Raw genomic sequence first — 16320 nt, 5'->3', positions numbered from 1 at the left:
CCATTGCTTATTTTAAAATACGTTCCCAGACAAGGACAGTGCTACCAGAGCCTGAATTCCATGCTGAAGTGTGGGCGCCTGGGTGGCTCAGTTGGTTAAGCGACTGCCTTCGGCTCAGGTCATGATCCTGGAGTCCCGGGATCGAGTCCCGCATCGGGCTCCCTGCTCGGCAGGGAGTCTGCTTCTCCATCTGACCCTCCCCCCTCTCATGTGCTCTCTCTCATTCTCTCTCTCAAATAAATAAATTTAAAAAAAAATCTTAAAAAAAAAAAAAATCCATGCTGAAGTGTTTGAGTGGTGTGACCAAAAACCTAAGTCCTGCCAGAGGGGCTAGAAAAATAGGATGGTTCAGTGGGGCAGCCCGCCTTGAAGAGGCATTGACAGTCGTGTTCAGTCATGTGTCACCATCCCCCCACCCTTCCCTTCTCCTCACCTGGAGGCAAAGTTCATTGCCTACAGGAAGAGGGAAGAAATCTTCCTCAGCTGTGTTTCTCTGTTCCCATCACTCTCCACGATGGAGTGGTCATAGCTGGTAGATACGGGGCTGGCCACGCAGGTGCATTTCCATGGAGCAAGGGCATCTAGGACGCTCTGACTTTCACAGCATTGCCCTTGTCGTTCACCCACCCAGCTTCAGGGACTTGTTAAAAACTCCTTGTTGGCGTGTCTGAGGGCTGGGCATCTGTAAAGAGGCCTTCTGTACCTTTTAGGCTTAGGGTGGCAAATGGTAGCTGTTGTATAGAGAACATCAGCGTTGCAAAGCACATGGACACCCTCTGCACACCCATCAATGCTAGTAAAACATTGGGAACCTACCTGGGAATCCCTGTCTGCTCTCTGGGCTGATCTTTTGAGAGGCCGTGCCACTGGGCTCAGTAAGTGTGGTTTTTAGTAGGAAAGTGAGCAGTAGTTTATGGCAGACTCCTTTGTAATGGTATAAAAATGGGAGGCATTTCTGTAATTCCTAATGAAACAAGATAGAGCAAGTTAATTTCTCAAGTCTGCATACTTTCAGAGGAAATTGGGGTGGCTGATATCAACATAGTAGGATGTTTTATGATTCAACGATGCACACTTTTTGTAGAAATTGCTCAGGTTGCAATGTGTCTTGAAATCTATGACCTTATAGTTTTAATCAGCCATTTTGCTTTCCTGCTGGTAAAGAAGATAATGGAGTGTCGAACAATTCATGCCATCTTGGGTGTGATGAAATAGGTTGTCCTTCCTATTATGACCCCATCCTCTGATTCTTATGGCTCCTGTCCACCCACCTAGCTGAAGGCCCTTCTTCTCTTCCTCTCTTGCCTTCCGAGATCCTACAAAGCCACAGAAAATCCTTGGATCCCTTCACTTGTCATTGGCTTTGGACTCTGCCCACGTCCACCACACAGACCTGGATGCTGGGAATGCTTTTATTTTCTGTACAAAAAAAACACCAGGCAGGACCAGCTACATAGTTTGCAGGGCCCAGTGCAAAATGAAAATGAAGGCCTCCTTGTTCACAAATTTTTAAGCATTTTGAGACAGTGGCTGCAGAGCATTAAACCTGAAGGCTGTCTGTATTGGGAACTGGACTCCAGTTTCTTGCCCCTTTCCCCTGGTACTTCTTATTTTGGATCAGTTCACTCTCTCAAAGATAAGTTTTCTTCTAAGCTGATATGGAGGGAGGGAACATGGAAGAATGTTTTTGGCACCAGGAAATCTTCAGTATCACAATTTTGTATTTTTGATGAGAAGGGTCCCTTCAGAAATGTCTGCCAGGAATGGAGAGTCCAAATCTCCAGACAGCCCCTGCCCCTCCTGCTCTCAGGAGGCAGGATCCCTCATTCCATGTGACTGGAACCCAAATGCTCCCTATCTTGTGACAGCCAGAACCATCATCCATTACCTCCGCTTGGAGCTAACGTCCCATACTTTGCCAATGCTGGTAGGCTTCATTTGAAGTAGTGTGTGTAATATTGTAGTTTCTCATCTACTTTCCATCCTAAGGCTTCAATTTTTGCTGTATCATCCTATTTTCCAGTGGCTAACACTAGCCACAAAAAAGGCCCAAATCTCTGTAAATATAGGAAACCATCTCTTTTGTGCAGTTAGGGAGATTTTAAATTATTATTTAGGGTTGCATTCTCTTGGAGACAGGTGAAATTTCAAAATCATCTTTAGTCTTTGAATGATTCTGAAAACTATATCCTTGATTTAAAAATCAGTGTTTTCCCTTGGAGGTTCTTTACTGATGATTACATCTAAGTTGAATGTGGGGTTATTTTCTTTAACACTTTTTTTGTTCAAACTTAGAAGATAGCAACAAATGACAACTTTGTCAAAACCACAAAAATGTGACTTGGAATTTTTCTTTAAGGAGAAATGTCATGCCCCAGAATCCTTTCTGGTTGGATTTTAAAAGATAATAAATTTTGACATCATCTAGAGCTAAAGTCAGTAAAAGTTTATGCTCCTAAATAATAGGAAAGACTTACTTGATCCCTCTAATTTTGATTCTTTTACACTTAAAAGTAAACCCTGAGTTTTGGGGAAAGTGCTTTTATTGTCCCCTATCTGCTGCTCATATTAGTATGGAATTTTTCTATTTGTGGTTATAGTCCTTTGTAACAAAAAAATTCTTAGATGAAGTTGTCTGATACAAGTTCAGGGTGGTTATGGAATCTGGCTGAGGTCTGATTATGTGACTATAACCAAAGGGCATAAGGGGCAGACATTGTGTAGTTAGGTCAATTTCAAAACATTTTCCTTACCTCAAATAGAAGACTCATACCCTTTAGCTATCACCTCCCAGTATCTCTGCTCCCTGTTCACAGCTGTAAGCAACCACCATCTATTCTTTGTCTCTCCATATTTGTATATACTGCATTTTATAGAAATGGATTCATGTAGTATGTGATCTTTTGTGACTGGCTTTTCACTTAGCATTATGCTTTCAAGATTTATGTTGTAGCACATATCAGTACTTCATTTCTTTCTATTGAGTAATTTCCCATTGTATGGGTATGCCACATATTATATATCCATTCATCTGTTGATAGGCATTTGGATTGTTTCCATCTTTTGGTTATTATGAATAATGCCACTCTAACATTCACATGTAAGTTTTTGTGTAGGTATATTTTCATTTTTCTTGGGTATATACTAAGAGTGGAATTGCTGAGTCACATGACAACTCTGTTTAACTGTTTGAGGAACTGCCAGACTGTCTTCCAGTGCACTGTGTCATTTCACATTCCCACCAACAATGTATGAGGGTTCCAATTTTCCTACATCCTTGTCGACCCTTACTGTTTTCCGACTTTTTTACTATAGCCATCCTAATGTGTGTGTAGTGACATCTCACTGTGATTTGGATTTGCATTTCTCTGATAACTAATGATACCAAGCATCTTTTCATGTCCTTATTGGCCATTTGTTTCTCTTATTTGGAGAAACGTGTATTTGGATCACTTGCCCATTTTTTAACTGGGTTGTTTGTTTTTGACATACTGTAGACACAAACCTCTTATCACATAGTATATGATTTGCAAATATTTTCTCCCATTCTGTGGCTTGTGTTTTCACTGTCTTAATAGTATGTATTGAAGTGCAAAAGTTTTTATGATAAGGCCAGCTTTATCTTTTTTTTTTCCTCTTGTTGCTTATGCTTTTGATGTTATGTCTGAGACCCATTACCAAGTCATGAAGATTTATCCTTTTTCTTCTAAGAATTTAATCATTTTGGCTCTTAATTTAAGTCTTTGGTCCATCTTGAGTTAATGTTTGTATATGAAGTGAGGGAAGGGGCCAGTTTTCTTCTTTTGCATGTGGCCATTACAGTTGTCCTAGCAACATTTGTTTAAAAGAATATTCTTTCCCTCTTTGAATAATCTTGGCATCCTTGTCAAAAACCAACTGAGCATAGATACATGAATTTATTTCTGGACTCCCAGTTGCTTTGTAGAAGTTTTGAAATTGAGAATTATAAGACCTTCAACTTTGTTTTTCTTGTTCAAGGGTGTTTTGGCTATTCTTGGTCCTTGAGTTTTAGGATCAGCTTGTCCATTTCTAAAGAAGCCAGTTGGGCTCTGGATAGGGATTGAATCTGTATATCAGTTTGGTGAATAGTGCCATCTTAACCATATTAAGTCTTCTGATCCATGAACACAAGATGTCTTTCCATGTACTTAGATATTCTTTAATATTTTTCAACAGTGTCTTGTAGCTTTCAAAGTACATGCACTTATTTCGTTAAATATATTCCTAAGTATTTTATTCTTTTTGGTGCTATGGTAAATGGAATCTTCTTAATTTCATTTCTGGATTGTTCATTGCTGGTATTTAGAAATACAGTTGATTTTTGTATATTGGTTTTGTATCCTGCAGCCTTACTGAATTCATTTATTAGTTCTGATCAGTTTTTTTTAAAGATTTATTCTTTAGATTTTAGAAGGATTTTAGAAAGAGAGCATGAGTGGGGGGAGGGGTAGAGAGAGAGAGTCTTCAAGCAGACTCCCCACTGAGCGTGGAGCCCAGTGTGAGTTCAATCTCATGACCCATAAGATCATGACCTGAGCCAAAACCAAGAGTCGGACACTCAGCCAACTGAGCCACCCAGGCTCCCCTCTGATCATTTTTCAGTAGACTCCTTAGGTAGATTCCTTAAGTAGATTCTATATCAAGATCATGTCATCTCTGAAGAGAAGTTTTACTTCTTTCTTTCCATCTAAATACCTTTTATTTCATTTTCTTGCCTAATTACACTGGCTAGAAATAGAGAAATAATTACATCTTTAAGTTCACCTCCCTCTAACTGATATTTCATGGTTCTTTTGACTGTGAACATAGACAACAATCCACAGTAATAGTAACAGTACCTGTGACTCTGACACCAATGTAAATCACAGATATTTTCATATCATTATTACTGTTACAGATCTCACAAAATATTTTTATGCATATCAGTACTTTGAAATTATAGTTATCAACTTGGCATCATATCTCATAATTCAATGCGGTAATTAAAACACAATAAAGTAGAATATCATGTGCTCTCCATATTTTAACAACTAGAGCTCATGTAATTGGTTTTTCATTGTTATTCTTTGTATTTTATATCCGAGTAAGTATCTAAAGAGGTCCATGGCATAAAAAAGTTCAAGAGAATATAATAGTATCAGGAAGCTGTAGATGTCACTGAGCCTGGAATCCTAAAAACATTCCTTCTTTCCTGCTTCTCTTCAAGATTATCCATAGGAAAGGAATAGTTTCTTCAATCCTTAGAATCCTCTTCCTAAAAGCCTAGCTCCTAAATTAGAGATGGGGAAAAGGAAGTACTTAGTGTCCTGAAGCATGAGTGTTTTAGTCATTATAAACACAGCTAATAAACTCTTTCTATGCTTTTGTCCCACCAGATACCTCCTCAAACCAGATTTCATGAGACGGCCCGATAGAACATTCGATCCCTTCTCTGAAACTCCTGTCGATGGGGTTATTGCAGCCACTTGCTCAGTGCAGGTAAGTCCCCTGCTTGTCAGAGAATTGTAAAAATGTGTGTGCAGATGGTCCTGGCGAAGCCTTAAGAAATCACATTAAAATATTTAATGTCAGGTTATAAGATCCATGTGTTACTCTCAACTTTGTGATTCCCCCTTTTTTTCTTAAGAGATACATTTTATTCACTAGTGGTACATAGTTTTATCCACTAATAATAAATAGCTAATAGTTTTATTAGCTACTTTTAGCAAAAGACACCAGATCAAAAACGTACTTGGAGCAATAGGAACTCTCATTCATTGCTGGTGGGAATGGAAAATGGTGCAGCCCCTTCGGAAGCATGCTCTTATCCTGTAATTCAGCAGTCATGCTCCTTGGTATTTACCCAAATGAATAGAAAACTTACATCCACACAAAAACCTACACAGAGATGTTCATAGCAGCTTTATTCGTAATTACCAAAAATTGTACAACCAAGATGTCCTCCATTAGGTGACTGGATACATTAACTGTGGCACATCCAGAAAGTGGGATATTATTCAGTGCTGACAAGAAATGAGCTAGCAAGTCATGAAAACGCATAGAGGAAACTTACGTGCATATTACTAAGTGAAAGAAGCAAATGAAAAGACTATATATTGTATGGTTCCAACTACATGACATTCTGGAAAAGTGAAAACTATGACAGTTTCACAGATGTGCACATATGTCAAAACTGACCTTATGTACACTCTAAAACGTACAGTTTATTGTATGTCAAATTTTATCTCAAAAAACTTTCAAAAGTATGATCTATTCAATAACACAGGAAAAAAAAAACCCTGCAAAATGGCTATAGTCCTTGGGAAAGTACATGAAAAATAGTCTGTCCATGGCTTATAATAGATGGAATTTAATGGTCTTTACAAATATATACCACCGACCATTGTCAATATTGGTAAAGGATAACAGGCAACAGGCAATTTTTAGCATTACTTGTTTCTTCAGTGAGTCTCTTTCCAAGACTTATAAAAGAATTCAGTAAAGTATGGGAGGGCAGAATTTCAGAGCTCTGATGGGATCTTAGGACATATTTGAACCCATCACTTTGTTTCATAGATCTGGGCACTGAGGTGGAATTAAGCAGCTGTGGACATTATTTCTTTGTATTATAGGATTCATCATTTTTTTTTCTTCTTTCTTTTTTTTTTTTTTAAGATTTTATTTATTTATATGAGAGAGAGAATGAGATAGAGAGCATGAGAGGGGGGAGGGTCGGAGGGAGAAGCAGACTCCCCGCCGAGCAGGGAGCCCGATGCGGGACTCGATCCCGGGACTCCAGGATCATGACCTGAGCCGAAGGCAGTCGCTTAACCAACTGAGCCACCCAGGCGCCCCTCTTCTTTCTTTTTATAGACAGTTCTCAACATCAGAACCTCTGTCTTGAGCAGTTTGGGGTTTTTTTTTTGCATAGGGTAGTTGCTCAATAATGTTTTACTTTAGTAAGGAATGAATAAATTATTTCCATAGGTAATTAAAATTTCTAAAGATGAACAGAAGATTTTCTTACTTCTGAATGAAGGGGGGGAAATTGGAGGGGGAGACGAACCATGAGAGACTACAGACTCTGAGAAACAAACTGAGGGTTCTAGAGGGAAGGGGGTTAGGGGAATGGGTTAGCCTGGTGATGGGTATTAAGGAGGGCACGTACTGCATGGAGCACTGGGTGTTATACACAAACAATGAATCATGGAACACTACATCAAAAACTAATGATGTAATGTATGGTGATTAACATAACATAATAAAAAAAAGATTTCTTACTTCTGGATTATTCATTGCTCTTGATAACTACGCAGACATGACTTCTCTCTCACCCTGTTTCTGTGTTGCTGCAGGTCATATCAGGTCAGTTTTTATCAGATAAGAAAATTGGTACATACGTAGAAGTGGATATGTACGGGTTGCCCACCGACACCATACGTAAGGAATTCCGAACTCGCATGGTGATGAACAACGGACTCAATCCAGTTTACAATGAAGAATCATTTGTTTTTCGGAAGGTAGGGCACTTTCAACGTGTGCTAACTTAGGGGCTACACTTTAGTGCATAAACTACATAGACCCTACACGATATAGGGGCAGTTATGCAACCCCAAATATCTTCTTTTTCTCTTCTTCCAATGGAAAGTTCTATAGATATCATATGATTGTGACTTCTCTCTATTCTGGTCCTTTTGGCTCTCCTTTCCTCTTCCAAGGAGCCCACCTTGTGTGTGGCAATGCTCAAGTTCCAGGTGGACAATCTCCTTAGAATGTGTCCTCACTGGTGGACATCCTCATACACTGGAGAGTTCTTTTGGCAGCAGGTGGTAACTTGCAATGCTCCCTTAGCCAAGAGATCAGGTAGGATGGTGCACCCAAAACTAAGGCCAGTGTATGTCCTTAAATAGGTCAGTTTGGATTGTCCTGTGCCTCTAGAAAGTGTGGTACCTGTTGCCACCCCTACAGTCTGTGCATCATGTGCTATTTTGGGTTTTGGGGGGGGTTCCTACTATTGTACCTTGATCCCCAGACCAATCACAGTCACACTCTGTAACGATTCAGTGTTTAATCTTGTAATCATTTTTTCCCTTTCTCTTTTGTCAGTGTAAGATGTATTGCAAAATCCATGCATTGGTAGTGCTGTATCTAAGAAGAGCTATTTTTTCTCTCTCCCTTGCTCTGTTATCCAAACCAGAACAGCTTCTTGCTGCTTCTTTAAGCACCAGGTTTCTGGTGTTTCTGCTCCATGTATATGTCCTGCAACACAGATCATTGGCTTCTTAACAAAAATGAGGATTAGCAGTTTCAGAATAGGCTAACTGATTTACAGAAACCAGATTACAGAAGATCAGTAGTTCAATGAAACGAGCCATTGTGAGATTCAGGCTCTCCCTGTTATGTGAACACCATTATTTCCATGCAACCCCCACTGTGACTTTTTCTCCTACAGAGTGTGGTGTAAATTGCATACATAGCTGTCATGGGCCTTTTTTCTTCCCCCAGGTTTTTTATAGTTTGTTATAACTGGATCTGTTGTCAGTGTGGCCAGTGTTCCTTGGCAGAACGAATAATCCCTAGACACATTTCTAAAAATTCAGAAAGTTGACTTCAGATCTTCTTTGTTTTTGACGAGTAAGGAGACATCAAAGTTGGTTTTTACATATAGTATTACTGGCCCCAGAAACAAGATGCCAGTTCTGCATCCTTCACTGTTCTTCGGAAGTTAAATTGCTTTTCTTTGGTACCAAGTACTTTCACTTTTTATTCTCTCTTGTTTTTAATATTTTTGTTCTTTGCACTAATTCACAAGGCAAGCCCACTTTTACCACATGAGAAACAATAGAGTAAATGAAATTGGATTAATTTTAACTTGATTTCTCCTCTTCATTGTCACAAAATTGGATTAAATTATAATCTCTAGACATAGCTAGGCAACCGATCCATTGTCTAGCCTTAGATACAGTACTCAAATTAGCCAAGATGTCTTGGTTGTTCTTAGCCAATGAGAAGTCATTTCTGATTTAAAACATTGGATTTTCTTGTGTCCTGTTGTTATTTTATATCTGAATTAGGATTCTGCTGCCTGAGCTCAGATTTTATGTCCATTTATTCCTTTTGAAGATGGCAAGGGTAGATGTCTTGGGTATAAGTTAATGTTTCTAGCTGCCATTCTCACTGTATTTAATATCCCAAAAATAGATTAAAAACTGAGGAGTGCAAGAAAAAGGGAGAATCCAAATTTCCATATACATTTTCCTTTATACACAAAGTATCTTCAAAGATACTTTCCATATTCTTAAAAACAGGCTGAGCTAGATATCAGAAGCAGCCCAGGTAGGAGGCAGACCACAGGATTCAAAGGCAAGAGCCCCGATTCCAGGCCCAGCTGTCCCGATCTCTCAGAGACTAAGGAAAGTCACTTGATCTCTCGGGGTCTCCTTTTGTTTGTCCATTATACGCATGGGGATGGGCAGAGATGACAAGGGTTGGACCAGTAATCTTTCACATCCCTTTCATCTAAAATTTTCAAGGAGATGATTTCCAGGAAGCCTATTCGATTGCTTTCTCAATGGCTTGAACACTGCAGCTTGGACAGTATACTTTAGGAATGCAAATCGATCATGGGCCACTTTCACCATAAAGGCACATTGAAGAACGGTGTGGATGTGGTTCAGATTCCCAGAATCAGGGCTCTTGGGAGCTGCTTTCCAAAATACCCATGAAAGGTACCATTCTTTGTTTGCAGGTAATCCTCCCTGACCTGGCAGTCTTGAGAATAGCAGTATATGATGACAACAACAGGCTGATAGGCCAGAGGATTCTTCCACTGGATGGCCTCCAAGCAGGCTATCGACACATTTCCCTTCGAAATGAGGGAAATAAACCATTATCATTGCCAACAATTTTCTGCAATATTGTTCTTAAAACATATGTGCCTGATGGATTTGGAGGTAAGTTAAACATCTGAGTACAAAAGTCCTAAATTATAGGATTATAAAATATTTCACCAATGGTTAAAAAAAAAAAGTCTATTCCTACCAGTGCTGCCAATCCTTGTAGCCTTGAAGAAATCAAGGATAGATAGTAACTTCAGATTTCCTAGGAAGAAAAGAAAGGGCAAGACTGGATTATCTTTAAGGTTCTTTCTTCTTTTAAAATACTGTAATTTTATATGGTTTATCAATGTTTACAAATATGTTTGTGAAGGATTTCCTTACACCGTCATCCAAAGAGAGAAAAGACGTAAGTAAAATGGAACCCATAGATATCATTTGGTATCCCTAAAAATTTTAAATTGAACTCAGACATCAACACGGCTGGATTTTCTTCCAAATCCACTAGCGAGTTCAATTTCACAAAAAAGTCCCAGTCATCCATCCACATAAGACTCCCTTTGGTTTTACTAAGGTAATCGATGGGAGAAATCAAAACCTGGACCAAGTCATAGGATTTTGCTTATAACCAAACATATTAACTTTTTATAACCATCAGTTAAGCCAAGAACATTAAAAGAAGATTAAGATCTTCTGTATTCTCAGTCTGTTGAACCCTAAGGAAACCGAGTGATTATGTCAAATTAACCAAGGATGCAAATTCTAACTCTCTACTCCTGCCTGGGTGACCTCGGGACAGTGACAACCTCTCACACCTTCATTCCCAGGCCTAAAAAGTGAAGATGTTCCTAGTACCTCCCTCATAGCATTCTTGTGAAGTACTCATCATTACAGTATATGACATAGCAAGGCTCAGAAATGCGTGCACACAAGTATGTGTACTATCGATACAGATATAATTTCTGTAGCATGCTGGGACACATCACAGTTTCGTTTGGGGAATTTGGGGTTATTTTGTGTGTGTTTTTTTTGTTTTTGTTTTTTTTAATAATGCTTGCATCTCTGGAGGGCAGATGTTCTCTGATCCTCAGCTTTAACAACCCGATTGCAGATTCAAGAGATGTGAACCATGAGGGTTTTTTCAGTTACCAAATCCAGAATAAAGACTCCTTCCTCCTCCTCTTCTTCTGCTTTTCATTTAAAAAGAAAGCCTATATTAGAAGCCAGAACATACTGTAGCTGATATAAAAGCATAAAAAAGAGGCTGGTGGGATGCTGTCAGGCTGGATAAGTGGATAAGAATAGAGACAGGAAAAACCTACAGTATGTCTTTAGGAGCATCAGCAGATGAATTACACCATGTTCCACATACTTGAGCTTAGAAAGTAGGCAGTGTGTGGTTGTATAAACAATTACGGTGGAAGACTTACAGGTTTTCCCTCTGCATGGGTTACTTTTCAGTATGGAACTCTCTAATTCATTCCAGGGAAGTGGGCAGTTGGAATAGAAAAGGGAAAGAAATAATTTGTCCAGTTCCTACTTTGTGTCAAGCACTCTCCGTAGAGTCTGAAAGTTGTGGAGAAGGACTATGCATGTATGTAGGTCTGTGTTGAAGAAATATCTGTATTTATAGTGCAGCCCATTCCCAGTGTCAGTATTTGTGCATGTACTGATTCAGATTAATCTCTTTAAAAATAGTCTCGCATATTTTTTTCCCTGACATGTCACCGTAGTCACTTACTTCTTATCAGAAGCCTTTAAAATTTCTGTACTATGGTATCATGGGTGGGACTCCACAGTTTACATCTTAACCTCCACTTGACATTCCAAAACTGTATATTCAGAATTTTCAGTCATTTCTTTTATGTGTGAGGAAACCAAGGGCAGACACCATGAGCATTTACTTAAGGGACTTACCTGAGGAGAACAACATAAGAATATGAGAACTGTCTTTTTCTCACTTTCTGATTTTCTTTACAGCCTCTTGACTTACACAGTGTGTTGTTCTTATTTCATCTGCGTAACTAACCTCCCACATTCAGCTCTGAACATTTATGTGCTGAGCCCGCAGAGTAGGAAATCTACAGTGTCCCTGTTCCCTAGAACATTGATAGTCTATATTGATTCCATAGGAAAAAGTTCAAAATGAAACTCCGCAGCCTTGCACGCCAGCATTTTCGGGGGGGGGGGGGGGGAAGTAAATTGTTGATATAGATCTCAGATTTTTATATGGCCAAAGAAAGATAATATGGATTTATTTATTCCACAAATATGTTTGGTAGGTTTTATTCTGTAAAAGGCAAAATAGGGGCACCTGTGTGGCTCAGTTGGTTAAGCATCCAAATCTTGGTTTAGGCTCAGGTCATCATCTCAGGGTCATGAGATGGAGCCCCAAGTTGGGCTCCACACTCAGCATGGAGTCTGCTCGAGATTCTTTCTCCTCCCTCTCCCTCCCCCTCTGCTCCTCCCCCTGCTCATATGCCCATGCACTTCCTCTCTCAAAAAAATACATAAAATCTTTAATTTAAAAAAAGGCAAAATAGATAGTATATGTATCAGAAAGAGATTCTTCTAGCACAAAGAACAAAAGGGTCATCCATAAATCCACCACCCAGAGAGAGCTCTGTTGCTATGTTGGTCTCTTTACTTTCAATTTCATTTCTTCTATTTTAATTAAATAGATCTTACTGTACATAGTCATTTGGACTCATTACTTCAGAGAGTTAATTTTTTTCCCACTTAATAGACAATATTTTTCCATGTCATGAAATATTTTTATAGCTGCAATCCATTTTATGTATTATCCATACTTCAGTTATTGATAAACATGGAAGTCATTTCCATTTTTTTCTTATAAAAAATATTGTGCCTAGGAACCTTAAATGTAAAGCTTTGGAAATACTCGTGATCACTTCCTGAAGATGAATTCTTTGAAGTGGAAAGAGTTGTATGTATATTTAAAGTTTTAGATACAGATTGCCAAATAACCCATCAGCAGTCTATGAGATATAACTTTTGTTAACATTTACTAATTTAATCAGTAAAAACAGTTTCTTAGTGTATTCATTTAAAATATTTTTCTCAAAGGAAAAGATGTAGTCATTACTATTTAGTACTTACTCTATGGGTAAGAGATACAAAGTTGTAAAAATCATCTACACTTATCCTCAAGAATTTTCCAACCTTGTACACACATACATGTGCATATACATAAATAAGTGTAATTTATTATATCACTGCCTACAGGGTAGTAAGCCAGGGGGTGTTGGGAGCATTGAACTAAGAAGTGATTAATCAGGGTGGGGTTGAGGGGTCCTTCAGTGGCTGTTGGGACCTTGAAAGATGAAGTCCCTCAGGGCAGAGAGGTAAACTGATTTTCTCTCCTGAAAGGGAAGCAGCCCAGGCCAAGGCCTTGATAAGAAGAGTGCTGGACTTATTTGCATATTCTGAGGAAGCTGAAACGCAGGGTATATGGGGCTAAAACTGAAAAGTTCTGGTCCATGTTTGACGATGTGTCCTGAAAAGCTGGTGTTATTTAGAAAGAGGAGTGTGCTCTTCTTGTTGAATAATTTTGGCACCTCAGGGAAATACTCACATTTTCAGGACACTAAGTAATTTGGTGAATTATATTTTCTTAGCTTTTAGGTGGGTCAGTTTGTCCAGAATCACTTCACAAGTTTATAGAAGTAAGACCTCTTATGCCTGATGAAGCTAATGAAATCTCAACTTTTATAATTCACCAAATACTTAACCTAGGAATTATGTATTTCTTTAATCAGATAGCTAAAAGCAAACAAATTTTTTTAAAGCCATGCTGTAATTTCTTGCAGCATTATTTGTATAGAAAAGATCAGAAACAACCTAAATTCCATCAGTAGAGACTGATAAAATATGGAAGGCCATTCTGTAGGAGACCATGTATTTATTAAAAATAATGACTTGGATCTCAGTGTTCAGAACAGAAAGATGACAGTGATTTATTACTAAGAGAAAAAGTAAATTGCAAAATGATCCCATAATTACTTACAAAGACCCTTAGCTATCTGTTTATACATATAAGATAGAAAAAATTCTGGTAGGCTATACACCCAAGTTTAAGAGTAGTTATCTATTTGAGAATGGGGGTGAGGGTTTAGTGGAGCTGGCCCACTGCATTGGACAGCTTCTGGGAACATCACAGAGAACACACTATCCCATATGGCAGGACTCTACTTATTACTTCTGGATCATTTAAGTAAGCATATGTAACCGCTGTAAATTTTTAAAAATTGTATTTTGCCCTATTTTTCTATAACAGCAGTGTAATATGAAAATAGCACAAAGAATGTAATATATATATGTGTGTATATATATATATATAGAATTTAGAAAAAAATAAAATTAAAGCAACCTATTATCCTGCTACCTAGATAGTTCTTGATAATATTTTTTAAAATATTTTATTTATTTGTCAGAGAAAGAGAGCATAAGAAGGGGGAGTGGCAGGCAGAGGGAGAAGCAGACTCCTTGCTGAACAAGGAGCCTGATGTGGGACTTGATCCCAGGACCTTGGGATCATTCCCTGAGCTGAAGGCAGACGCTTAATCAGTGCCCCCATTGATAACATTTTTAAATAAAAGAAAGACATGAGTGTCTTAAAACATCATAAGGTTATAAAACATAAAGCCTATCTGTGCATATGTAATAAATATGTATATGCATAAATGTACAGTCTATGTGTATATGGGTATGTATCACACGCATATATTTCCTTTTTAATTAAACCCCAAAAGATAATATAATACCCCCTGTTCTATGCTTTGCTTTGTTTACATAATATATGTTGGAGAACATTCCTGCCAATGCAAATAAGACTGAAATTATCTTTAAAGGTTATATACTAATATATTATTCCATTATATGTATATACCACTATCTCTTTATGCAGCCCTTTGGTTGGATCAGTGTGTACTCCCACCCATTATCTATGAGACTCCCTGTTCTCATTCACCATCGCCAGTTCTGGAGTCTAAAAATTTCTTTTCTTTTTTTTTTCCAGTAATGGTAATAAAAGTGGTATCTCATCATTTTAATTTGTGTATTTATAATTATGAGTCAGATTGAGTATATTTCATGTGTTTCTTGGTCATTTGTATTCCTTTTCCTTAAAAATACTCTCTAGTACCCTTTATGTGTTTTTCTGTTTTTTGGTTTTTGTGGGGTTTTTTTCTTAATTGGGTTGTTTCTCATTTTTTAAGTAATTGTTTAAATCAAATTTTGTTGTACTCCCAAGTCCCCTCTCTCTCTCGTATAACTTCCAAAATGGTCTCAAATACATTGCAATGTCTAGATAAATGTCCATTAAGGTAATGGTTGGGGATTCAAACACTGTCTATTTTTCTTGGCCTGCCAGAATGCTGTTTCATTGAGGTCACTTAGCAGGTACATGAGGACACTGGTTGGAGCGCCATAGCTTAGGAATAATACCTGACCACAGCAATCCTTCCATTAATTTTTTAATTTGTAACTAGCTCAAGAAAAATCCATTGGTTCTATTTTCTTTTCCCCAACTTTGCCCTTTACTTTGCTGCAGTAAACTGTCATAAGCAATTCATCATCGTTAAGAAAAATCTTTTAATTCGTGCCTACTACAAAATTTCAGAATTCTGGTGCATTAGTAATTTCCCCATGATTTTCTTTAAGCATCAGCAACTCAATGTTCTACATGATTTTTAAATGTATTTTATTTATTTATTTATTTTTAAAGATTTTATTTATTTGACCGAGAGAGAGACAGCGAGAGAGGGAACACAAGCAGGGGGAGTGGGAGAGGGAGAAGCAGGCTTCCCTCTGAGCAGGGAGCCTGATGCGGGGCTCAATCCCAGGACCCTGGGATCATGACCTGAGCCGAAGGCAGATGCTTAACCACTGAGCCACCCAGGTGCCCCTAAATGTATTTTAAATCGCAGTAACGTCAGGTGGGTGGCATCATCTTATAGAAACAAGAAAAATGTTCCTAAAAGGCTTTTCCAAGTTAAGACAATTCCTTAGGGAGGGCTTGGGCATTGGCAGGAGCTTTGGGTCACTTATTTATTGGGGTTCTGTGCTGTGAGGTCACCAGAGGATGAGGAATTCCTCCTGATGGAGACAATTTCGTAGATTTTCAATTGCCCCTAACTATGCTTACCTTCTTGCATATAGTGATCTTTAGAAGCCTTGAACTCCGGGCTGTCCCAGTTCCCTCCCAACATGATTTGGTTCTAAATCCAGTATTTTCCACCCTGACCCTGCTCCTCTCCTGTCACTGCCCTGTTTCCTTTCCTTGCCTTCTCAGGAGACAGAGACAGGGAATTTTAGTGCAATTGCTTCTCCTCATTGCTATAAAAATAAAATCTCCCAACACACACAAAAGAAAACACAGAACAAAGATGGCTGCTCGCCCTCCTGAGCTCTCTCCACAGATGGTTCTGTTCCTAAGCCATGTGGTGGTAAAATATCTCCGGGC

General features: G+C 38.5%; 1 protein-coding gene across 8 annotated transcripts in view; it reads left to right on the top strand.

Annotated features, from left to right (window-relative positions):
- PLCB4 (phospholipase C beta 4) overlaps positions 1–16320 on the top strand; it is a 411040-nt gene that overhangs the window by 351985 nt on the left and 42735 nt on the right. For all 8 annotated transcript variants that reach the window (XR_010405777.1, XM_064572832.1, XM_064572829.1 and 5 more), the window contains 3 exons: positions 5397–5499; positions 7356–7520; positions 9749–9953. Coding sequence is in view for 7 of the 8 variants with exons in the window: in XM_064572832.1 (XP_064428902.1) it covers positions 5397–5499; positions 7356–7520; positions 9749–9953 (473 nt within the window). In the remaining variant the exon portion in view is untranslated. The remainder of the gene's footprint in view (positions 1–5396; positions 5500–7355; positions 7521–9748; positions 9954–16320) is intronic.

The sequence above is a fragment of the Mirounga angustirostris genome, unplaced genomic scaffold, assembly GCF_029215605.1.
Source record: "Mirounga angustirostris isolate CCGP_5_RB_7025 unplaced genomic scaffold, mMirAng1.0.hap1 SCAF_10, whole genome shotgun sequence".
NCBI lineage: Eukaryota > Metazoa > Chordata > Mammalia > Carnivora > Phocidae > Mirounga > Mirounga angustirostris.
This window is presented reverse-complemented; position numbering and strand designations above follow the sequence as displayed.